At 42.0% G+C, this 23,371-nt stretch overlaps 1 protein-coding gene across 3 annotated transcripts in view; it reads left to right on the top strand.

Moving 5' to 3' along the window:
• The window catches only part of shroom2a (shroom family member 2a), a 60,321-nt gene that overhangs the window by 24,871 nt on the left and 12,079 nt on the right, over positions 1-23,371 (top strand). For 2 of the 3 annotated variants that reach the window (XM_049588565.1, XM_049588566.1), the window contains 3 exons: positions 11,828-11,950; positions 13,047-15,477; positions 16,395-16,480. In XM_049588565.1, the coding sequence (XP_049444522.1) occupies positions 11,828-11,950; positions 13,047-15,477; positions 16,395-16,480 (2,640 nt within the window). Of the gene's footprint in view, positions 1-11,013; positions 11,042-11,145; positions 11,248-11,827; positions 11,951-13,046; positions 15,478-16,394; positions 16,481-23,371 lie in introns of those variants that run through there. The other variant, XM_049588567.1, reaches the window with a different exon arrangement.

Raw genomic sequence — 23,371 nt, 5'->3', positions numbered from 1 at the left:
AGTGTGTCACGAGACTGTGTATGGATAGCTCTTGTCCTGAAAGAAACTCTGCTGAAAACACAAATACCAGTGCAACTAGAATCCACAGAAACGCAGATCATTTAAAACACCAATACTTCCCTACAAAGGGTAACGGCAGTAACTACAGCTTTGGTCAAAATTGAATTATGACTGAATTAAAACCTTTGGATATCTGTTCTATATCTGGATAAACCTTGCAATATTTGTTTTAGGGCGGCACACTGTCGACTCACAGCAAGAGCATTCCTGGTTCAAATCCAGGGTGGGGGTTTTGAACATTGGTCTCCTCTAGGTTCTCTGGCTTCCTCCCACCGTCCAAAGACATGCACATTAGATTAATTTGTGACCTTAAATTGCCTGTAGGTGTGAATGTGAGTGTGAATGGTTGTCTGTCTCTATGTTTCAGCCCTGTGATAGTCTGGCGACCTGTCCAGGGTGTACCTCGCCTCTCGCCCAATGTCAGCTGGGATAGGCCCCTGCCCCGCAACCCTCAATGGGATAAGCAGTTAATGAAAATAAATTAATTAATGACTATCTGTTTTATCTTGTGACCAAATGTCCTGGTTCAGTTATTTTCTGTTTTAGAGAAAAAGAATGCAAATTTTGCAGGAATTTTTAGGGTTGACCTAAATGCTTCAACCTTCAAAGCTTCAGTAGTTGCCATGGTAATCAAAGTCCAAACCAGAATTCGAATGCTCTGTTTTTCTGCCCCAAAAATCTCAAATAGACCATAGATTAAGAAATAGTAATCCAACATAATTCATTATGTATCACCATTAATTATTATATATTCTCTGACAAGGACATGTGAACTTAAAAAGTGATAGGCCTAGTTTTGTACTTGTGCACTAGCAAGATGTTTAAAGACAATGAAGGAATAGTTTCAACATTTACAAAGATGGCCCCCAAAAAGTTGTGTGCCAGATATTCCAAAGGAAACTGGCATATCACAAATAAACGAGCTTGACAAATCACCTTAAAACTGTAGGTAAGAGCTAATACATGTAGCTATTATAGCTAATGTTACTGCAACCTGCATGTTAAGGAAGTGGCCGGTTGTCATGTTATTTTAGACACATTGACTGAAAACTGATGTTTGAAAATAGTCTGACTTACGTATCTCTCATTCCCTATCCCCCAAAGAGACATTGATGTTTCTCACTGAAGCTTTGATGCCCAAAAAACGGTATTTGGGACAGACTTGGAGTGCTTTCACACCTGTCAATCAAACTCACGTTCGTTTTCCCCCTCAGTGTGGTTTGTTTGAGCAGGTGTGAACACAGCAATCACACTCAGGTGTGCACCAAAACAACCGGACCAAGACCTTCTTGAAAAGGTGGTCTCAGTCCGGTTACAAACGAACTCTGGTGCGGTTTGTTTGTGGTGAGAACGTGTTCCGACCTGGATCTGAACCAACTGCAGTCACATGACACATTGTTTGGGTTAAACATGAGCATGTTACAGTCCTGGAGGATTATTAATGTGCACCTCCTCCTGTACTGCCTTAATATGCACATTCAGCACATCCAATGCATCAAAACATTGTTTTCTAGTTGGAGCCGCGCCTCGTTTTCAAACTGTATGGTTTGACTAAAATGAACAATGACAGCAATATAGTCCACGATGAGCAGCGCTAAAATCAACCTGCGTAGTTGTCCCTCCATTGTGACATTAGAAAGTGTCACATTTATCTTGCAAGTGTACTCTTCTTCAACGTTTGCTTTACTTCCTGGATTTTTCCCACATGGAAATTCTGACCAATCAAGAGCAGCTTTCTCGCACAAGGCATTTTATCTGGTCCGCTTGTAAATGCTGCCGTGATAACATGAACCAACTCTAGGCAATTATACAACTTTGGAACAACATGAGTCCCTGATTCAGACCAAAGCAAGACAACTCTAGGTCTGAAAGCACCCTTAGTAACTACAAAATCCAAGGCAAGCTGCAGAAAATGTAGTGATTGTGCTCTGACTTGGGTTCCCTCAGATTTGGGATTCTACTGAGCCAAGGCAAACTGCAGTAAGGGTATTACAATGAATGGTGTCAACCTCTCTAGTTTAGGACAAATTTTATTTTCCTTCAGGACTCCCGCAGAGGTTTGCGTACCTTTCCCTTCCCCTGAGGCAGCACACTGTTAGTACAGCAGAGTGAATCATTAAACTTTATAACATGAAGCTGGAAGTTTGTTGCGGCATTTTGTTTCCCCCTCCTGGTATCATCACAGAATTACCACAGTCACTAACATGCTGCAGCATTATTTTGCATAAAGGGATGTTGTCCAGTGTAGCAGAAGGCGACTGTGTCTCCTCTCTCTTTTACTTGCTGCAGCATCAAAAGTAAGAAATCAGTGTGGCTGTTTGAGATGAGTTCAGCCTGCACAGAGGTTTGTTGCACAATCCAATTATACCTGGGAAAGCTTATTGGCCCAACTTACAGTGTAAGCAGCATTCAGTAGGGGTTGCAGTGCAGAGGCTTACATTTACCGGTCTTTGTTTTTCTAAGTAAGCCCATGTAGTATGTTAGGAATGCTGTGCACAGAATTCTTGTCATAAGCAGATTTCTTAAAATTGTTTGGGTATCAGCCGAGGAAATCCTAGTTTAGAGATTTATTTGTAGCCGTGTCTTAACTGCACCCCTCGGTTTCTCTTTGGTTTGCTCCATGGCCAAGGTGAGCTGACGGGGAGTCGCTGAAGTAGATATTACAAGTTAAACAAGACAGTTTCAATCTTTTTTTCTTTAAGATTTGAGTCTAATCAAAGAAAAAAATGCTCTCACTTTGAGCTGTGATGTTTTTTTGGAACATGACATGAAGTGGTAGTTCCTGACGAGCGTTTCATGAGGTATGTTTATGAATTGTTAGAGGTAGGTGTTTGATTTTTTGGTATTTTATTAGGAAAAACTGATATTTTGCCTTTTGGGCAATGTGAAAAATATTTTGTCATCATATGCAAGCAATTAGGAATGTTTATGGGGGAGATCACCCTCAGGGAACCGCAATCAGAGCATGTCATGGCTGACACTACATAAATATTTCTCACACCTTGACAACACTTTTGAGTGATTTGTGCATGTTTGCTCACACTGTGATATTATATATGATGCTTTTATGGTTTGTTGTGGTCGGTTAATCGTTGCAGTTTGTCATTATATCCTCACACAGTGTGTTGTTGTTGCTTGCCTTCCATTCATTCAAGTTTGGTATTTTCCAACCTGGAGTCTGTTTTCCCTTGTTCTATGTCTAAGTGACTGATGAAGACAACAGTTTTTGAAACTGGTCCAGTATTGAACAAGAGCACTGCAGCCAGCAGTGGCAAAACAGGCTGCATTGTAACAACTCTGTGCTTAATTTATGTTTTTGCCCCTGACAGAAAGTGTCGAACAACATTAGGAAAGGATCCCCACAGAGATAGACTTTTTTATTAAAGAGTAAAGCATGATTTATGGGAAGGCCCTCGACACGTTCAATGAGTGGCACTCAACAGAAATGACGAATTTACAACAGAAAAAGTGTCACTCTACACTTTTCTTTCATGTCATGTACCTGGGCTATTTTGTTATGCCACTGACAATGTCATATTTTGTCGCATAATGTGATTTGTCGCATAATGTGATTGGTAGTGTTATTAACATCACTGTGGAGATAGTAGTCTTTAATCCGTCTCTGTCCAATGAAGCAGCCGTCTGTCAGCAGCAGCTCCTGCAGAGCTGAGAGGACAGCGTCCAGCTAAACTGCCTTCACCAGGCTGATTAACAGAAATATTTATGATGTCCGCACCACAGGAAGACATCATTATTGATTCATTCATTTATTTCCCAGGACAACATAGCAAGTGAGGGGAATCTGCTGATCAATCAATGTAGATACCATTAGTAAGTTGAAAACCCATATACAGCAGGACGTGTATGAGATTTAAACAGCTGTCTGTGCAGATTATACTTAAATAAACACGACAGATATAGAATCGGACCGTTAAAAAAACATAGGAGATGACTAATAACTTTTCACAGAAGCATAAATTGAAAATGTGACTATTTAATTTCTGTCAAGTGACACTTAACAAAAGGGTTGAGCGCCCTCCCATAAATCAGGATTAGGATCCTTTTTGTTTGACCAGAAACAGCCCTGAAATCTTAATCGCCAAGCTCAACATATTCCATTTAAATTAACAGTTATTTTAGCGTGTATAGAGCCAGCATATGTTCACACCTAACTGGGTGAATTAAGGATTTATTTCAACCAAACCAGAGTTTTGTAGATTTCATTTTGTTTCTGTTGACTTTGAATGAAGTGTGATTTACGTTGATGAAATAACTGTTTATTTAAATGGAGTCTGGGGGGTTTGGCAGTAGTGATTTCGGGGCTGTTTCTGGTTACACAAACAAGGTCTATCTGTGTAGCGATCTTTTTCATAATGTTCTCAAATATTCACAATAACAATCGGAGCCTGTCAGTGGCAAAAACAAGCACATTTAGAGGACATGCTGCACATTGAGGGTGCGAACATGCCCAGACTTGTTACACTGCAGCCTTTTTAGCTCAACACTGGACCAGTTTCAAAAACTGTCATTGTTCACACAGAGACAAAAACATGAAAAAATAGGGTCCAGGTTGAAAATGATCAAATTTACCCTTTAATACTGTTGCAACAGGTATAAGAAGAGATTCAACTGCCTGTTTAAAATAATCGACAGGTTGTTGGTGAATTTAGAGTACTGGTTTCCTCAAAATAACCTGAGTTGTAATAATGGACGGTGTTTAGGTTGCAGGACTTTGTTACAGTGATGTTGTTAAGACCCTCAGACAAAAGGTCTCCAGGTGTTTTTGACTGTGGGTCAGTGCAGACAGCCGGTGACTTGACAGCTGGTATGCCACTCAGCTCAGGAATGTGCTGGTCATTACATGGCTGCTCATGGTTCACCTCTCTCACCCGAAACATGACTGGTTTGATTGTAGGGTCCGCTGAAGAGGGCCTTTGTCAGACCCTCGGGGACCGAATGGAATCCACCGGCTCACCTGCTAAGTGCAGGTTGGCTGCGTACAACCTCAGCATTTCTCTGCCCTGTACTGTACAGGATGCTGCGTTTCGTTCTGTCAGATGTGATAGAACAGTGAATGCATCCATCTGTCCAGGATGCACATTAGAGCTTGTTTTTTTTTTTTACTAGAGAAATCTCACACCTTGGTTAAATCAAAGCTTGTTAGAGGTTAACAATCCATACAATAGGTGCTAAACTTGTTAAGAAAATAATGCATTTGCTGCACCACACAATGAGAACCTTGTTCGGACTGTATGCTTGATTGCTCCCCTGACAATAGATCACTGTGAATTTTATTGCCTTCCTATCAGCTTTAGGTCGCCACAGTTCTTTGCTAATCTTCTTGCCTGTCACCAGACCTCTTGGTGGAGTGCCAGAGCACATTAATAGGAAAAAAACCTTGTTTGGCACTCAAGCAGAAGTGTTTTCCCTCGTTCATGCCCTCTAGAATGGTGGTTATCTAAAGACAACTGTAGGGCTGCAACTAACGATTATTTTCATGGTTGATTCATCTGTCGATTATTTTCCTGATTAATCAGTTAGTTGTTTGGACCATAAAATGTCAGAAAATCATGAAAAATAGCAGTCAGTGTTTCCCAAAGCCCAAGATGACGTCCTCGGATGTTTGGGGGTTTTTTTTTGTCCACAACCCAAAGATACTCAGTTTATTGTCAGAGAGGAGGAAAGAAACCAGAAAATATACAGCTTTAAGAAGCCGTAATCAGAGAATTTCAAGTTTCTTTCTCTTAAAAAAATGAGACAAATCAATTCATTTTTTCAAGTTCACACAACCTGAAACTAGAGGGGCACTTGGAGAGTGCAGACCTCTGCGAAGGTGAATAATCCAGTTTTCTATGACATGTAAATCTGTAAGCGCAACCTGGACCTGCTCCAGTAATTTAATCGGTTCCTCGTTGGCTCATGCTACAATCTTTCACCACGTTTCATGAACATCAGGCCAGTTTAGCCCCCATTTCAAACAAAAGTAACCGTTCAGACATGGTACCTAGACCCTAGCATTTCCACAGTGAACAGTACTCTTAAATGTGGGCGGGGTTGTTGTGACTCACCGCTCCGTCCGAAGACACAGATGGAAGTCTGCACCTCGTTTATCGTCCACAGAACAAGGCTGCACGCCAACATTTTCAAAACAAAATAGAACAGGCTGCAGTGAGAGTCTCTCTCCATGGGATATTTAAAAATAGCAGCTTTGTGCATTTAGTCCTTCTCAGGCAAGCTCAGGGGTTTAGTGTTGCTGTAGCCCACAGGAATGACGCTTCATGACGCTTTTTTTCGAGTGATTAGCATATATGCTGTTCACATAACCTGGCCGAAATTAATATGTATAAACACTTGAAGATCCACTCATTACTAAAAGTGTATGTCATATAAAATCTAAAGTGATGGTCAAAGTTGTTACAGTGAAATTTAAGGTGTGCTGATGGATTCACGTCATCAACTCATGCATTGAGTAACATTAACGTTCCACCTTAAAAGTCACCGGCAGTCAGCCCAGTGAATTATTTTTTCTCAGACTCCAGCTGCTGTGAGAGGCAGGAAAACATGCTTTCATTTTATAGTTACAGTTTACTAATAAAACTCTCCACAGTATGAACAGTGGTTACATGAGCCTCAAAACCAGACACAACTCAGCCCTGAGCAGAGTGACCGTCCTCTACTGACCAATCAGACTGCAGTGTTCACAGCTCCACCTTTTAGTACCAGATCTGTGTGCTAGGTACCCCAACAGAGGGGGGACCAAACATGGGGACGCTAAGGAACGGTTCTGTTGGTACCATCCACAACTTTTCACAGTGGAAACGGAAAAAAAGCAAACTGAACTGAACCGCACTGCTCGGTGGAAACTGGGCTTTTTTCTGTAGTCCTGCTGACAAACAGACAAACTAAGCCAACTAGTTGTATTTGACACGTGTTGCCGTCGTCCTGTGGAATCAGCTTTGTGCCAATACAATCAAATAAAGTTTTGTTTGATTATATTGGCACAAAGCTGATTCCATAACGTCCCTACTTGGGCAGTCGCAAAGCTCATTACCCGAGGCTTTCAGGAAACAGGGTGCCCTTGCACCCCAGAGAGCAACCTGTTACCATAGTAATGGTAGAAATGCACGTCTGCTGCACAAGAGAGGAGATGGGAAGACAAGAGTCCGGCATTTCATCTCATCATTAGCATATTAGCCCCTTAGAGCCAATGAGACGAGGCAAGGTGCAGGAATACTCCAAGGGGACTGGCTGTGACAATGGCCCTCCTCCTCCTCCTCCTCGGTGTTCTCCTCCACCCCCTCCCTGGGGTAAAACCCCCCGTAATCCTGAAGGAAATCTCCCCTCCGCCCAAACTATTTCTGCCCAGAGAACTTAGTTTTAGTCATGACCATTCTGTGTTGAACATTATGATTTGGAGTTGTTGGTCAGTGTGTGTTCGGATGTAGTGGATCAGAGCTGTGCCGTGATGCTCAGAGCTCAGCGGCCTGCATGTCTCTTTATTTTGGCTCGTCTTTGAAGTGTCTGTGGAATGTGGTGCCTGACCAGCACACGGCTGCAACTGGCCTCACGTTCAAACTGAGCTCCTGGCTAAAACTGTTGTGTGGTCCTTCGGATAACACATTTCTTCTTTGTGTCCATTTTGAATCCCTTCATCCAGATGTTTGGTGAGTCAAAATGAACCGTATTTTATGTTTTAATCACTTTTTGTATTTTAAACTTTTGACTTCTCTGTTTGACGGCCGTCACACCTGCTGCCTTTTGTCATGTGTCAGTGAATAACTGGGGGACACGTTCGGGTCCTTATGACCCTAATACTCTGTTATTGTTGTTGTCTTATCATCCAGTATGAGGTCATCCATCATTTAGGTTAAGCCATGATCAGCAAGACTTAGCATTTCCCAACTAAATGCAAATTAATCTCTCAGGGAAAGACTTGAAGGTACAACAAAATCATCTGTGAATATTCTGATAAAGTATTATTAATTAATTAGCTGTTACTTTGTTGGACGAGTTTGATTTTGTACACGTATGTGAGCTGTTTGTTTTTGAATGAGGACTGGTTGGTACCGGATACATTTGAAGTGAAATGGGGCTCTGAGCTGATCAGAGAGCAGTCTCTCTGTCCCCCTGCCCCCCATTCCAGCCAACTGATTCACTTTCCTAGCATATCTGTGCTGGCCCAGCTGTAGCCCTGACGATAGGCCTAATAAAACCAGCCTCATTTGCATACCAATAGCAGGCGCCATGTGTGGCTAGCTCCTAGTGGCCTAGAAACACGGACTGTGAGGAGACAAGGAAGACTGGGCTCCATGTTGGCTTTTCTTTGTCCTCTAAATAGGCCTTACCTTTAATCCACTATTAATTTTGTGGAACTGTCCCACTTTATCGAGCTTAACCAAATCTCTGTCTGAAAATACTCAATCTATAAAATTACTGTAGGGTGAGAATATAACAGCTTATGTTAGTCATTTCACTCAGGAGTTTGTTTTTTAGGTTTCTGTCTGAAGGAAGCTGTTGTTTGGAGCTCTTGTCATCAGATCATTTAAGGCCTTTAGACAAGGTGACTGCGTGGGCAGGACCTCCTGACCTCGTGGCTTTGTAGGGCAGGTCCAGTCCAATGAGAATGAAAGCAAGCAAAGCTTTGTCTCAAATTCTTGACCAGTTCAACACAGTTGCCTCTCAGTAAAACTAGTTACAGAGGTCTAACATATGATACTAGAATGTCGGGCTGCAACCAAACATTATTTTCATTGTTGATTAATCTGTCAGTTATGTTTGTGATTAATTCAACAGTTGTTTGATCAATGAGTTGTCAGAAAATGGTGAAAAATGTCTTTCATTGTTTCCCAAAGCCCAAGATGACGTCCTTAAATGTCTTGTTTTGGCCACAACCCAAAGATATTCAGTGTATTGTCAGAGAGGAGGAAATTCACATTTAAAAAGCTAGAATCAGAAAAAAATTTTTCTTCAAAAATCATCAGATTAGTTGGGGATTAACTTAATAGTTGGTAAGTTGAGTAATGAGTTGACTAATCAATCATTGCCGCAACAATTAATCAACAAGTCCAACGATAGAAGATTAATTGGCAACTATTTGGTCGTCAAACAACTTCTTTAGTAATTTTTTAAGCAAAAAAGTGAAACATTTGCTGGTTTCATGTTTCTGAAATGTGAGAGTTTGATGTGTTTTTTTTTTTTTTTTTTGTCAGAAATGATGATAAACTGAAGTAGCTTTGTCTTTTTTGTCAGAGCTGCCAATTAATGAAAATACTATGGCAGTGTAGCCAGGTGCAAAATCCAAAATGACAGGTGTCAGTTTTTTGTTGAAGGTAAAATGTGCCTACTAATCATATTCCAGATGCAAGGGAACGTGTGTGTTTGGTACAGACCCCTCCAAAAAAATCACACATCACATTTTTTTTAATAAGATGCAAAAATTCTCATTGCCCCCAAAATTGTGAAACATATCGCAATCACAGTATTTGTCTAAATTTGGGCTCTGGCAAATCAGACAGCATGTGTAACTATTTTCTGACAAATTATTGACTATTTAATAATCAAAAAAATAATGAGCAAACTAGAGATAATGAAAATAATTGTTAGTTGCAGCCCTACGAAAAGTAGAAATTAAAAACCATTTCCCGGTGTTTTAAAACTTCCACTTAAACATCCAATATGTAATTTTCTGCTGCGACTAGTCTCTCAAACAAAACAGGAAAAAAATGGTACTCCGTTTCTCGTGGTTAGAATTCCTTGAGTGCTTATCGTTCAGGAGGTTTTTACCACAAGCCGAATTATCCGCAGAGGTCTCTTCCTCTCCAAAACAAACACACCAGTTGAATAAAGCCAGTAAAAACACTGAATAAAGCAGTTTCACATTACAAATCAGTGTTTCTCTGATGCTGTTCGGCATGTCGCGTTAGCGGCCGCTAGCCCACCTCCTGCTAATGTGTGCTCACCTTTTTTCTATGATAGCTTAAGATCCAGAAGTTCAGGAGGTTTTACCACGAACCAAATTGTCCACAGAGGTCTCTTCCTCTCCAAAACAAACAGACCAAGTGATTTAAACCATTAAAAACACTGAATAAAGCTTAGAAATCAGTGTTTCTGATGTTGTTTGGCGTGGCAGAGGCTGGAGCTGAACTGCCGTTAACATTTGCTCAGCTTGCTTCTTTGATAGCTTAACATCCAGACATCTGTTAACTAAAACCATTTATCCCTTTAAAACAACAAGTTAAAAACAACCAAGATCTAAAGTGTGCATCATAAGTTACATATTGTGTATTTAAATTAAAAGTTTCTTTGATAAGAGTCAGACGCTGATGCAATTCAAATAGAAACATAATCTCATTTAAAACATAGATCTTGAATTAGTTTGACTCTTTTTACACAAGTAGAAAATACATACTCAAATAAAATGTTCCTCATTTAATATTTGCACAAACACAGCTACATTAACACCCCTATAGGTGCACTAAATGTCCCTGATATAGGGCTGTCTGGGAGGCAGACGACAGCTTGGATCGAGGGGTGATGTGGCTGATCTGATTGTGTAAGAGATTCTCTGCTCTGTTAAGCCCCCCTGCCCCATGCTGGGCTTGTGTTCCCTCTGGGGACCATATGGCAAGTCTGAGCACAACCAGCTCACCTCAGCTGCGCACGGTTTCAGTAATGAGCCTAATGAGAGACGAGGAGAACTGTTTCACTCTGGTATTGTCTCTGTGATCCGTCATAACAGGGTTATTCTCACCCTCTCAACTTCCATGACACTCCAAACTGTGACATCATGACTATGCATTCATGCGACCAGGAGAGGGGGCTGTAACACCAAGTATCAGCAGACATGTACGCTCCTGTGGGCTGCACACTACTGAGCACTCTGTGGTAATTCAGCTGGATCAGAGATTTAGAGAACCTTTGTCCTAGTGAGCCAGTTCAGACGCTGACCTCCCCAACACACAGACTTCTCTGCACTGTTACAGTGAGCACAAACTTTAACAAATGTCAGATGGTCTTTGTCTTGTCTTAAGTCCAGTCAATTGTCTACGAGCTCTTAGTGTGTGTGTTCCTCCCCCTGCTGCCCAGGAATATGAAAATGGTGGATATTGTAGCTCAGAAAATGCCCTCTGAGAATGACGTGCATGTGGCGAGAAGCTTTCTTACGAAGATTTTGCGAAGTTCCATGAGGTACGGTTCTGTGGCTTCATCGTAATCAGTAGTATCTCTTCCCCTTTTTTTTCCACTCCCTGTGCCCCTCATCATATTAATCATCTGTCTAGTGATAATATCATCTTCATTCCTGCCTCTCCTGTGGTTTATTACCTGCCCTCATTGGCATGTGTCTGTGGATTGTCTTGTGGTTCATGTCATTAGACGAAAGATGTGCATCCCATTTGTTCAGCATGCAACACACTGTCAATTACATGTATACACATGTTTGTGTCTTTGTGTTGATGAGGAAATGAAATTTGATTTAGTGTCATTTTAAGATGATGTGTTCTGTTCACATTTTCCTGACATGCAACACAGAAAGAATCGCTTCAAAGGGTATGTTTCATATTCAGAGCAATACAAAGTTTTGATGTAGATAAAAGTGTTGGAGTAAATCAAAAATGAAGCAAAAAGCACTTCCTCAGTACAGATGCAATAAAATAAGTTAATGTTTTCCTAACTTTAAGTTTGCACAGATTCATATGTGCGAGCACATCGTGTTTTCCATATGGGCCAGGTCTCTAATCCAGGCTGTGTTTTTTTGCCCTCTCTGCAGGCGGAACGAACCCATAAGCAGGCCTCACTCCTGGCACTCCACCAAGTTCAACGAGAGCCAATCAGAGACTGCCAAAACACAGTCTCCACCCACGCAAGTCTGGCACACCAGATATGATGCAAGGTAACTCTGAGATCTTCAAGTTTGCCTTTTGACTCTCAGTGTTTAGACATCAAGCATTTTAAGATCAAGAGTATGTGATTATGCTTAAAACACTTGGGTTGTTGTGCTACACACACTTTATATAACCGTTGTCTTCTGCTGAATAAAAGGATTAAAAAAAAAAAAACAATCAAAAAGTTTTGTGCATCTCAGATAGTAAAGACTCATGCATTCTAGGGTCAAATAGACATACATTTAGGCTTTAAGTTGTGTTAAAGTTGTCTTTATTCATGAGGGTGAAAGGGGACCACGTTTAACTACAGCGTTGTTACAAAATAGAATTGAAAATTTAAACACAAAAGTTTCAACATATCTGCTGCATTATGACGTACAAACGTTACACATTGGTGGTTTGCAGAAACATCAAATGCCAACATTTATTCTGGGCTGATTTTTAAATAGACGAGATCCCGTAAATAGCAACCAGTTTTTTAAAAATTCCCTCTGACCTAGATTTTAAAAACGAACAGCCTGCAAAACCACCCTGTACAATAAATAGAGAGCAAATGTTTTTCTGTTTGGTTGCTGATGAAAGGATCTAGCAAGTGTTGCGAATCCTGCCCTCAGTGAGGCCATACTGGCCGCGGTGGATAACGACGTCAAGAAAAGGACTTGATACCAGAGGGGTGTTAAGTGCAACAGCAGCAAAACGAAATCAAAACGTCGGTTTATAAACTTTCACCCAACTCATTCAGTATAATCTAAGTTTGATTTGTTCACCTGTACGCTCAGTACTTCTCAAACACATGCATTATAGCTAAGACCTTACTATTTAAAACACTTGAGCATAAACAGTCTCACGCACAGATGAGTACATGCCTGCACTGTTTATGCAGAAGTGTTTTCAGTAGTAAGATTTTAGTGAAAATATATGTTTGGGAAACACTGAGCACACACCTGGATAAATAAGTAAAGGGTTAGGGTGAGTGAATGAGTGATTTAAAAATGGTCATTTTGTGGGCAAAGTACTCTTCTCACTGTAAGAATCTCTTTAAATGGCTAATTTTGCAGCTTGTTATTTGTATTTTCTCACTTGCCTGTTTGTTTTAACCTCCAGCTCATCCTCCACTGATCTCTCCTCTGGCTGGGAGCAAACAAACCTGCGCAGAGTGTCCGACCAGTTCAGCTCTCTCGGCAGCATGGACAGTCTAGAGCATGTCTCACACCCGTACCCTGCCGGTCAGCTGTCACCTGCCAAGTCCAACAACAGCATGGAGCATCTTGGAGGAGGGAAACGAGACTCAGCCTACAGCTCCTTCTCCACCAGCTCTGGCACGCCAGACTACACCCTCTCAAAGAGCAACGCTGCCTCAACAGAGAATGTGCTCTATAAAGTCAGTCAGTGGGACGCAGGTGGAAAGCCTAACAATGGCAGAAACAGCCAGAGCCTGATCGAGGGAGTCAAACAGGACGACAGGGTGGCGTATTTCCAGATGCCAGGAGTCAACTCAGGCTGCGCGGGTCCACAGGCTGAGGATTCAGCCGGCTCCCGCCACTCCACTTCAAGTAGGACCAGCTTGGGACCTGTTTGGCACGTCCCTGAAAAAAAGAAGACTGCGTCCCCCTCTCCTCCCCCTCCCCCTCCACCTGCACGCAGTGACAGTTTTGCTGCAACGAAGGTACATGAAAGGGGGCTCATTATAGCTCACCCTGAAGGACCTGAGTCACACGCACCCTCTAAGATTTCCACGGAAAATCGCCGCAGCCACAACCCATCCCTGAAAAATGACAGCGATGGTTCTTACACTTCATCTGATAAATCAAATCACAACCAGTTCAGCTCAAACAAGCAGTACTCCCTCTCCAGCAGTGATGTTCGGCAAGGCCAGCCCCACCATCAAAGACAACATAGTGACAAAAGCACTTTTTATTCTCAGCCCTGGGCGATGTCTGTTCCAAAGCCACAGAACGTAGGTGGCTACTATTGTAGCATGCAGGAACTGCCAACAAACGGTTCTGCACAGCACTTTGGTCAGAACCAGAGAAGGAACGTAAGCACCTCCCTGTCAACCACAGCCTCTGACCAAAACACAGACAGCAGCGGACATAGCCGATACTACTGTGTCACAACATGTCAGCCCTCGCAGCATAACCCCCAGTCCATGTCGGGAAAGTCAGAGGACAGGAAGAGTGTCTCGGGCGTGGAGCTGGCACAGACTGGAAATGAGCGTAACTCTCTCAGCCCGCAGACGGTCACCAAAGTCAAGTATCATCTGCCCCAACAGCAGCAACACTCCCCTCACAGTAAAGACAGTAATGGATACAGCAAACACCAAGTTACTACTGTACTAGAAACCTCCAAATCCAGCTCTGATGATAGGGGAAGTCAGAGAGGACAAAATGCAGGGGCTCAGTTCATGAGTTACCCTCCCAGCAGACATTCTGATCAGCGGAGGTCCCTGTCACTACAACAGAGAGAATCACCTCCAGACATGAGACATCACAGCCAAGGGAGCAACAAGATCTGCCCCCAGGCGACCCCCATGCTTCACTCTCTGTCCCTGGATGCTGCAGGCCAAGATGAGAGAACAAGAGGCCCAAACTCTGAAGAATCCATTGAAAGCAAGCAGATGAGACGCAGTGACCGTTTTGCCACCACATTAAGGAACGAAATCCAGATGAGAAGAGCGAAGCTGCAGAAAAGTATGAGTGCAGCTGCTCTTCCTGGTACCGAGGGCGAGGCTGAAGATGATCAGGATGTCTGGAAGTCCCCTGAAAGCACCACGCCGACTTCTGCAGATGGCTCCTTTACAAACTCCTACAAAGATAATCTGAAGGAAGCACAAGCGAGGGTGCTGAAGGCTACGTCTTTCAGGAGAAAAGACTTGGTCTTGGTGGAGCACCCTGCGGCTGAGGCCTTACCTAGCTACCCTTCATCAGGGCTGGCCAGGAAAGATGTCACCCCTCTGCCAACTGTCTCGGAGTCTGTGATGAGTAAGTCAGGGCCTGCTGCTGGTCAGGTAGCTCGCATTGGTGGCCGCAAGCGTTTCCCTGCAGAAAAGAAGGTGCGGTCTTTCTCTGAACCAGACAAAATCCACGAAGTTGGGGTGAAGGAAGATCTCCCTCGCAATGAAAGCTCCTCACTAGACCAGCAGAAGCTCAAAGAAAGCGTAAAACCAGTTTTTCCCAATCACATTCCCCCTCAGAGCTACACCGAGAACCCCACAGAGACAAAGACCCGAGGTGTTGCCTCTGCCAGTGAAACAGAGGACACAGTGAAAGGCATCAGGGGCAGAGAGTTCACTGAAGAGGTCCAGGGAGGTCCCCACTCTGCAAACAAGCAGTTCCTCCCAGACCAGCAAAGACTTGGCACCTTCGCTGAGTACGAGGCCAGGTGGACTATACAGAAACCCCCTCCAGAAACAAGAGCCTCTGGACGGTACCGATCAGCCGATAACATCCTGGATCCAGGACCAGAGGAGAGAAACAAGAACGCTTGCTTCCACGAGAGATCCCGTTCATCTCCTTCAGCTGACTTCTACGGACAGGTGAGGCACAAATGCTGATTGTTTGCAATCTCAAAAAGGCTTGAACAAATGTTTTATTGGTATTTTCAAAATGAGACCCTTTTCCACTGGACGAAAAACCTGCCAACATCTGGCTTTTGTCTTTAGTGGGAAAGGTTACAACTGGCATTCACTCCAGCTCCGATCGGCAGTTATGAAAATACGACACTAAAGCGGAAGCACTAATTTTAGCCCCTTTAACGACACAGTGCAATGATGGGCTGCCACAAAATGCTGTCTGTCTCTGTCAAAGCAGCATTTGAATATCATTCGAGTTTAAGAGAGCGACTGTATAAGTAACAGATATAAGTGACATTTTCAGTGGTCTTTTACTGGTCTCTCTTGTTAACCAATCCGTTTCCTGGCCTGTCTGTGACATTGAACGTGACACACCAGAAGAGGAAAAAAAAACAGAAAGGCATGCTTATCCTGTTCTGGTCTGCTGGCAGTCAGAAATCACCTATTGTTACGGGTCTTCCCACGTTCAAAAATCCTGCACATGCACAAGTTTTGACAGTATAAGGGTTTAAGAGAAGCCTCTTGGTTGTAAACTGTTTTTAGTCACTTAAAGGTTGCAACTGTCTCAGGCCCACAAGGTGGCTTTATATCCCATGAAGACAAACACTGAAGTGAAAGAAGCAGGAGCAGAAAGGACTGAGCCAAGTCAAATATTAATCCATGTTTGTTCATAATGACACACCCTCAGCTTAAGGAAGAGAGAGGGGCATCAACACGCTGATGTTTTGTTCACTGCTGGAAAACCAGGAAGCTGCAGCATGAGTTAGTCTGACTAATTAACAATAGAGTAGAACTTTTAGAACTTTTCAGATAATTAAAAAAATCCCCGTTTGTGGTTTTGCTTAACTGACTGCACGTGTTTGTTGAACCTTTATCTACAGAAGATTCAAGTTCCCGCAAGACGGTCTGAGACAGAATATTCCCAGACAGAGAGTAAACCTGCTGAACCGCTCAGCACTGCCACAGGGTGAGTAAATCTTGTTTGATGTAGCTGCTGGTGCACCAGTGTCTTTGGCAGTGGGAGTTTTTTGTCTCCAGTATTGAAAGCAAAACTCAAGGAACTGTAAAGAGTGTCTGTTGTGTAATCATAGGACATCTAAGAGGAAGTAAACTAGTGTTATTATCTGTCATCAATGGGTGAATTGAAACTGAGTGCTAACATTATAATGGACTGTGCTCTGTTTCACTGGTGGTCCTGACCCTCACGAGGGGTTGCCAGAGCTTCATGGGGGGGTCGCAAACCTTCTTGAGTCTTAACTGACTTTTTTGATGTCTTAGCTTTTCATTTATTTCTGTGAAGACAACTAAATGACAAATTCTTACTTTTAAAGTTTAGATTATTATTCAAGATATTTAAAACAAGGTTACAGATAGACGTGAACACATGCCGTACTGACAGAACCTTCACTCTCTGCTAAACAGCCCATCCTGCATTAGAAGAGTTCACAATTAAAACAACCAAGGAACTAACAGGACTGTGTGCTGAGGAGTGGAAACACTGAATTTGTCAAAAAATAAACCCACATACAGGTTTGTCTTGGCTCCAAATAAAGCTGATCATGTACACACACATGTATGTGTACCGAACCTTCAGCTGACTCAAGCAAACACTTTGTAAAAGCAGTACATCTCAGGAGTTCTAATACATATATGATTGGAAAAAAATGCAATTATTAATAAACTGTGTCCAAATTTGTACATGGATCGTAAGTTGTGTCTTTTATGTGAATTCCTGGGTATTAAATGTCCATCTGCAGTCTGCTGTGGCCCCACTAATATTTGTTTGTGTATTGAAGTAGCAGATCTCATGACCTAAGCTATGGTTGAGATTGAAAATATGACCACAAGTATTATTTTATTTTCATTTTTTATTCAACACATATTTAACTAGGTAAGTCCTGTTAAGATCAACGGTCTCTTTTACAAGGGAGACCTGGCTGAGACAGCAGCACACAAAAAGTTACAGCCAAACAACCACACAATAAAAAACAGGTACACACCAACACCTACACACAATGACAAGACCCAACCGACTTATTCATCCTTGTACTTATGAGAGCTTTAAAATCAGGCAGAGACCAGTTCACGTAGTTTCAAATCTTTCTGAAGGTTATTTCCAGTGAGAGGAGCAGAGCACATAAAAGCTTTCTTTCCCAGCTCAGTCCGTGCCCCAGGACAAGACAGTAATCTAAATCTTGAGATCTCAGACTGAAGCTACAGTCAGATCTCTGATCAGTACAAATGTACGAAGGGAGTTTACCCAGTATGGCTTTATAAATGAACAAATACCAGTGACTGAGCCTACGAAAGGTCAAAGAAGGCCGACCAGCCCTGGAATAAATGTTAATACACTGAATATCTTTTAAAACAATTTGACTATTATTGACACAAATGTCGATCCCCTTCTGTTTTTGAAGCATTTTCAAAATAATTATATTTTAAGTAATCCCCTCTCACACACTTTTACAAGAAACTTAGTTTTCACAAATGCTGAGTTCAACTGACATTTGCAACAGCATTTACACCGATCAGCCAAAGCATTCAAACCACTGACAGGTGAAGTGACTAACTCTGATTATTTTGTTCCAATGCATTGTTCTGCTGGGAAACCTTTGGTTCTGGCATTCATGTGGATACCACCTGACATGTTCCACCCACTCAAACACCGTTGCAGACCAACGACCGCTCCCAGAGATCCTGTGTCCATGCCTCCACAGGTCAGAGCCAAGTCCAATCCAAGGAGGCCCCACCTTGGATTAGGGGTACACCTGGGGTACCGGCACATCACAAGAATCCTTGAGCAGATTGGGGCCTGGGAAATTTAGAAGCCAGGTCGACACCTTGAGCTTTGTGTCTCGCTCTACAGGCCATTTCTAAACAGTTTTTGTAGTGTAGCATGGTGCTTTATCCTGCTGGGGGGCCACTGCCATTGGGGAGTACTGTTGCCATGAGGGGGGGTACTTGGTCTGCAACGGTGTTTGAGTGGGTGGAACATGTCAGGTGGTATCCACATGAATGCCAGAACCAAAGGTTTCCCAGCAGAACAATGCATTGGAACAAAATAATCAGAGTTAGTCACTTCACCTGTCAGTGGTTTGAATGTTCTGGCTGATTGGTGTATAACTCCAACTGGCGATCTAAATCTATCATCAAACAGCAGGGAAAAGGAGTTTTATTTGCTCCATTTATTTTCTTGTTGTAGCGGCAAAGACATTAACAAGTGGAAACACTGTGGCGCATCGGGCTGGCCTCTGCTCTGGTCCAAAACAGACCGCAGCAAAGCAAACTTCTTGTCCTTTTCACTAGGAAATAGTGTTTTCCATTATAACACTTGTCAGGGTTTTGTTGAGAGCTGAAGGCCGGACGAAATTTGACGGGGGCAACTTACTCGTAATCCTCTCTATATATACGCATATAAAGTTCTTAAAGCTCATTTTACACAAACTATCTGCAGTTATTTCATTCACTATTTTGGTTAACTGTACAGTTTATCAATTGCTCTGTAGTTTTATTGTTATGCATTGACTATAACATAAAATATGTCAGTCGGGGGTCATCAGGTTACTCAACGATACTAACAAGGTCCCTCAAAGATAAAAGAGTGGGAACTCAACGTTATTTATCTAGCACCTTTCATACAAACATGCAGCCCAAAATGCTTCACATAGCAAAATTGGAATGATACAGACACAAGACAATGAGACACAATAAAATATTAAATAAAGCAACCCAACCAGCAAATTCCACAGTTTAGGGGCGTAAAAACAGAAAGCTCTCTCACCAGTACTTTTATGGGACACATGAGGAACATTTAAAAGTAAAGCAGTAGAGGACCTTATTGATCTAGCTGGAACATAAAATGATATAAAATCTCTGATGTATGCCGGCCGGGGTGAGGACATTTAAAGCTTTATAAACAAGTAAAAGAACTTTAAAATCAACTCTAAAAGATACAGAACCACTGCTCTACTTCACATTTTTTATTTGTTATTTTGCACTGGTGTCGTCATCGCTCTCTCAGCGTATACAGATATTTTATTGTGTTTTTACTCCTGAGCTTTATCAGTGAAATGAGGGCAGTAAGATTGTAGAGGAACAGTGGAGTCTTTATAATCTATCGATGCATACCAGCGGCACTGCCTTGGCGCAGCTGTGACAACATAAGCCGTCTCTCTGGCTGCGCTTTGTGTCGCTGACTGGAGGTTTACGGGTGTAGGCGAGGCATCTGACCACGTCTGTGACAGTGAGGAAGTGTTTCTTCAGCCCTCCAGCAGAATGTGATGGTGACCCGAGTTCAGGAGGCCAGCCCGAAGGCATGAAATTATCATCAATAAGATCTGTTACTTTGCATAATTGGATTTTAAGGCACGCCAGCGGCACGGCTCTGTGGATGGCAATGTTGGTCTGTCAATGGGGTCCAGACTGAGAGATCTCTAACAGCTACTGAATGGATGGTCATGACATTTGGGTCAGGCATTCATGTTCCCCTCAGGATGAACTCAAATAATTTTGGGGATCCTATACATTTTTATCTGGCCGCATCATGAGGTCAAAAATTTAATGTGTGCAAAACTTTGGTTTAAACTAACAACATTTCCATCAGGCCTCAGCTGTACAGCTAAATAGCAAATGTTAGCATGCTAACAAGCTAAACTGACATGTTAAACGTGGTAAATATTATATCATAGACTGTATAAGATAATGGACGTAGCCACCATGAAGTCACCCATTGGTTTGTGGACTCATATTGGATTTTTTTGGAGCCAGAGGTGACCATATTTTGAAGGAGGGTGGCGATAACCCCAACGCTAGCTACTAGCTTGGTTAGCACGGTGTATTTACAGCTAACTAATGCTAATGCAAATTTTTGCTCGCAAAAAAAAGCTTAAAACAATTAAAACGAAATGTACTTAATGGAAAAACTGAACATCCAACTCATTGTGCTGTGTTCATACCAAGAGTGACGTCATTTACAATGGAAGCCGGTGATGTGAAGCTACAAATTGACGCCTGACACTTGTCGCTGCTGATGTGCGTGATGCACTGCAAATGAAAGTTGACCTCGCCTCAACTTTTTTTTCAGCGCTCCAATGACACCATCAAGCATCAGCCAATCATATGTTTTTTTTCCCAGCCATTGTACTGTGTTATTTAGCTTAGTTAGCTGATGCTATGCTAGCCCTGGAGGTTGCCCCTTTCTGATACCTAGCTGACATTAACATTCAGCTTAATGGCTTTGCTTTACGTTACCGTCACAGAGCTGCTAGCCTGGCTGCAGACTCTTATTTTGCTTTCGAAGACATAAGGAATTATGCTGTTGACTTTTTTCCCTCCAACAATTGGAGAAAGGCTACTGAGAAAACAGTATCACAGTAGGTTGGTTTAAGTGGCAAAATGTTTGCTAACCTATAATCACACATTCACATCTTCACTCAGTGTTGAAATATCAACTCCAACTTTGTCTGGAATTGTGTAAAAGCTTGGAAGTTTTTTAGATAATGCTCACAATAATATAAAGCTGTCTGTGTATAAAGCGCTCCAGTCACACTGGAGTTAATCTACTTAGTAACTGTTTGTTTTACAGGCAGGGCAGAAATGTTTACAGGTAACACTGATGACTTCATGTGATCTTTTGATGATCCCATATGAACTGTTGTCATATGAAAACAGTGAGGTGGTGTTTAATGTTAAAGTATGATAAGATAAGATACACCTTTATTAATCCCACTATTGAGAAATTCCAATTCCAATGACTGTTAAAATGTAGTTCTTGAATTATTGAGCCAGCTGTGACCATTGAAGCTTAGTTTTTTCTGGTATTAAAGGGGCACTGTGTCACTTTTTGTTAAATAATGTGTTGTGTGAGTTAACTTGGGCTTGGTTTTGAGAATCTGGGTTGGTTTATTAACAAGAAATCTGTTAGTACGTTTACATGACATGAGAGAAAATCTATTTATTGCATTAGTCCAACTAAAATCAGAGTTTTAAAATCCACTGAAATCATACTAAATCTAAAACACCCAGATTAATTCCTCCTGCATGTACACAGTCAGTCGGACCCAAACTGGCGTAGGCGCTCTGCGCATGCTCCACAGATTCCACCCCGGGCTTTGACCCAGAAGTCAAAACCATTAAATTCGTAGCAGAAGAAGCTGATAACAACATGGCGAAATTTACATCCAGAGCATTTTTTGAAAGGACAAAATGTAACGTTACAGAGTTGTAAAGTTGTCCACCATAGTACCAGTTTACCGTCAGCTAATCGTAGCTAACTTGTTTGTCGATTGTTTGGTATGTGACGGAATAGGTCAACCGGCTGAAAGGAGGCATATCTCCACCTATGGTAGCCTGACATACTTCAGTCAATAACATGGCTAAAGTTTCAAATAAAAAGGTAAACATATGTAAAAGTGATGGCTTTTAGCACAAGCCTCAGGCCTCAGACCATTCTGAATACTCCATTACAACTGTTTTTTCTACTTTCGAGACAAGCTGGTGTCAGACCGTGATAGATTGCTTAATATGGTCTTCTACTCCAGACACCCTACTGGAAGTGTTTACATTTTATACACTGCTACATGTAGCTACATGCTAGCACCAGGGAAACATGTACTCTTGGTGATCAGATTTCGGATCATATTCCTGCTGGAACATGTCCGGTTGTGAAGATTGTGGTTTAGAAGCTTTTATTAGTGATTATTTTCACCAATAAAAGTAGAAAGTGCCGCTATTGTTCGTCACAGTCATTGCAGAGACCCCGAGATATGGAATAACCAGTGACTAGTCAGAGCAGACTGGGCTTTTTCGGTAAGAGGACTTTAGAGACAGGCGTTAAAACCTAGGCTCTCAGACAGAGGGTGAACACAGGTGTTCCAGCACAGACAGTGTAAGAAAAAAGAGTGTTTTTGAAGTGTGAACCTAAAAATGAACACAGTAGGTCTCTTTTAAATACCAATAATATAGAAACATTGTTCTCTTTATTCCCCAGTTACTCAGAATCATATCTCAACTATGTACAGTGACGTGGTCAAGATAACTTCATGGTTTGTAACCAGTTATTCAGGAGTCTTTATGCATTACCTAAACTCCCACAGTTGAAACTCATTGAAGGGTGTAGAGTATCTTGTCTTGAGCAACCTCCATTGTCGCAGCCACACCAGATGACACTCACATTTGCATTACAACAACAGTGCAGAGGATGTTACTGTCATTGAAAAGTCTGAGAGATGAGCTAAGTGAGACATGCTCCACCCAGATAGTGTTATTGATACAGGTGTAAAGAGATACCAGCAGGTGGCTTCTGTCACAGAGAGCCGGCAGACACACAGTGTGACAGTTGCTTTTTTTTACTAGTGCTCTATGGAAACGACAGCAGTAAAGCGTCACATAGGGTGAGTTGGCTCATTCATTTCTTTTTTACAGTTATTGAGTTATACTGTATTTAATGTTAGTGTAGCTGTATTATAGCTCATACCTTGGCTTTATTTTAAATGTGTTTCATTCTCATATTTGACAAAGAAGTTCACAGTGAAAGGATCAGAAAAGAAAGTAATGATGTTTGGGCAACTTTGATGGGCAGGAATACTTCACCAATACTTCCCCAAATGACCATTATTATAGCAGTTCATCACCTTGTCTTAGGTTGAATTCATAAAGAAAGCTTTGTTTTTCTCGAATGCTTACAAGAATCCAAAAAATGGATAAAGGTTTTGATGAATTGAAGTCATAGAGGTCCGCACTGAACAACAGGAAACATCAAAACATCCGTTTACAAACTCACGCGACTCCTGCAATATAATCCAAGTCTCATTTGTCGAGTCATATGCTCATTACTTCTCAAACAGTCAGCCCTTTCAGA

This window comes from Epinephelus fuscoguttatus, linkage group LG10 (genome assembly GCF_011397635.1).
Source record: "Epinephelus fuscoguttatus linkage group LG10, E.fuscoguttatus.final_Chr_v1".
Lineage (NCBI taxonomy): Eukaryota > Metazoa > Chordata > Actinopteri > Perciformes > Serranidae > Epinephelus > Epinephelus fuscoguttatus.
The sequence above is the reverse complement of the archived record's forward strand: the minus strand, read 5'-3'. Positions and strand labels throughout refer to the sequence as shown.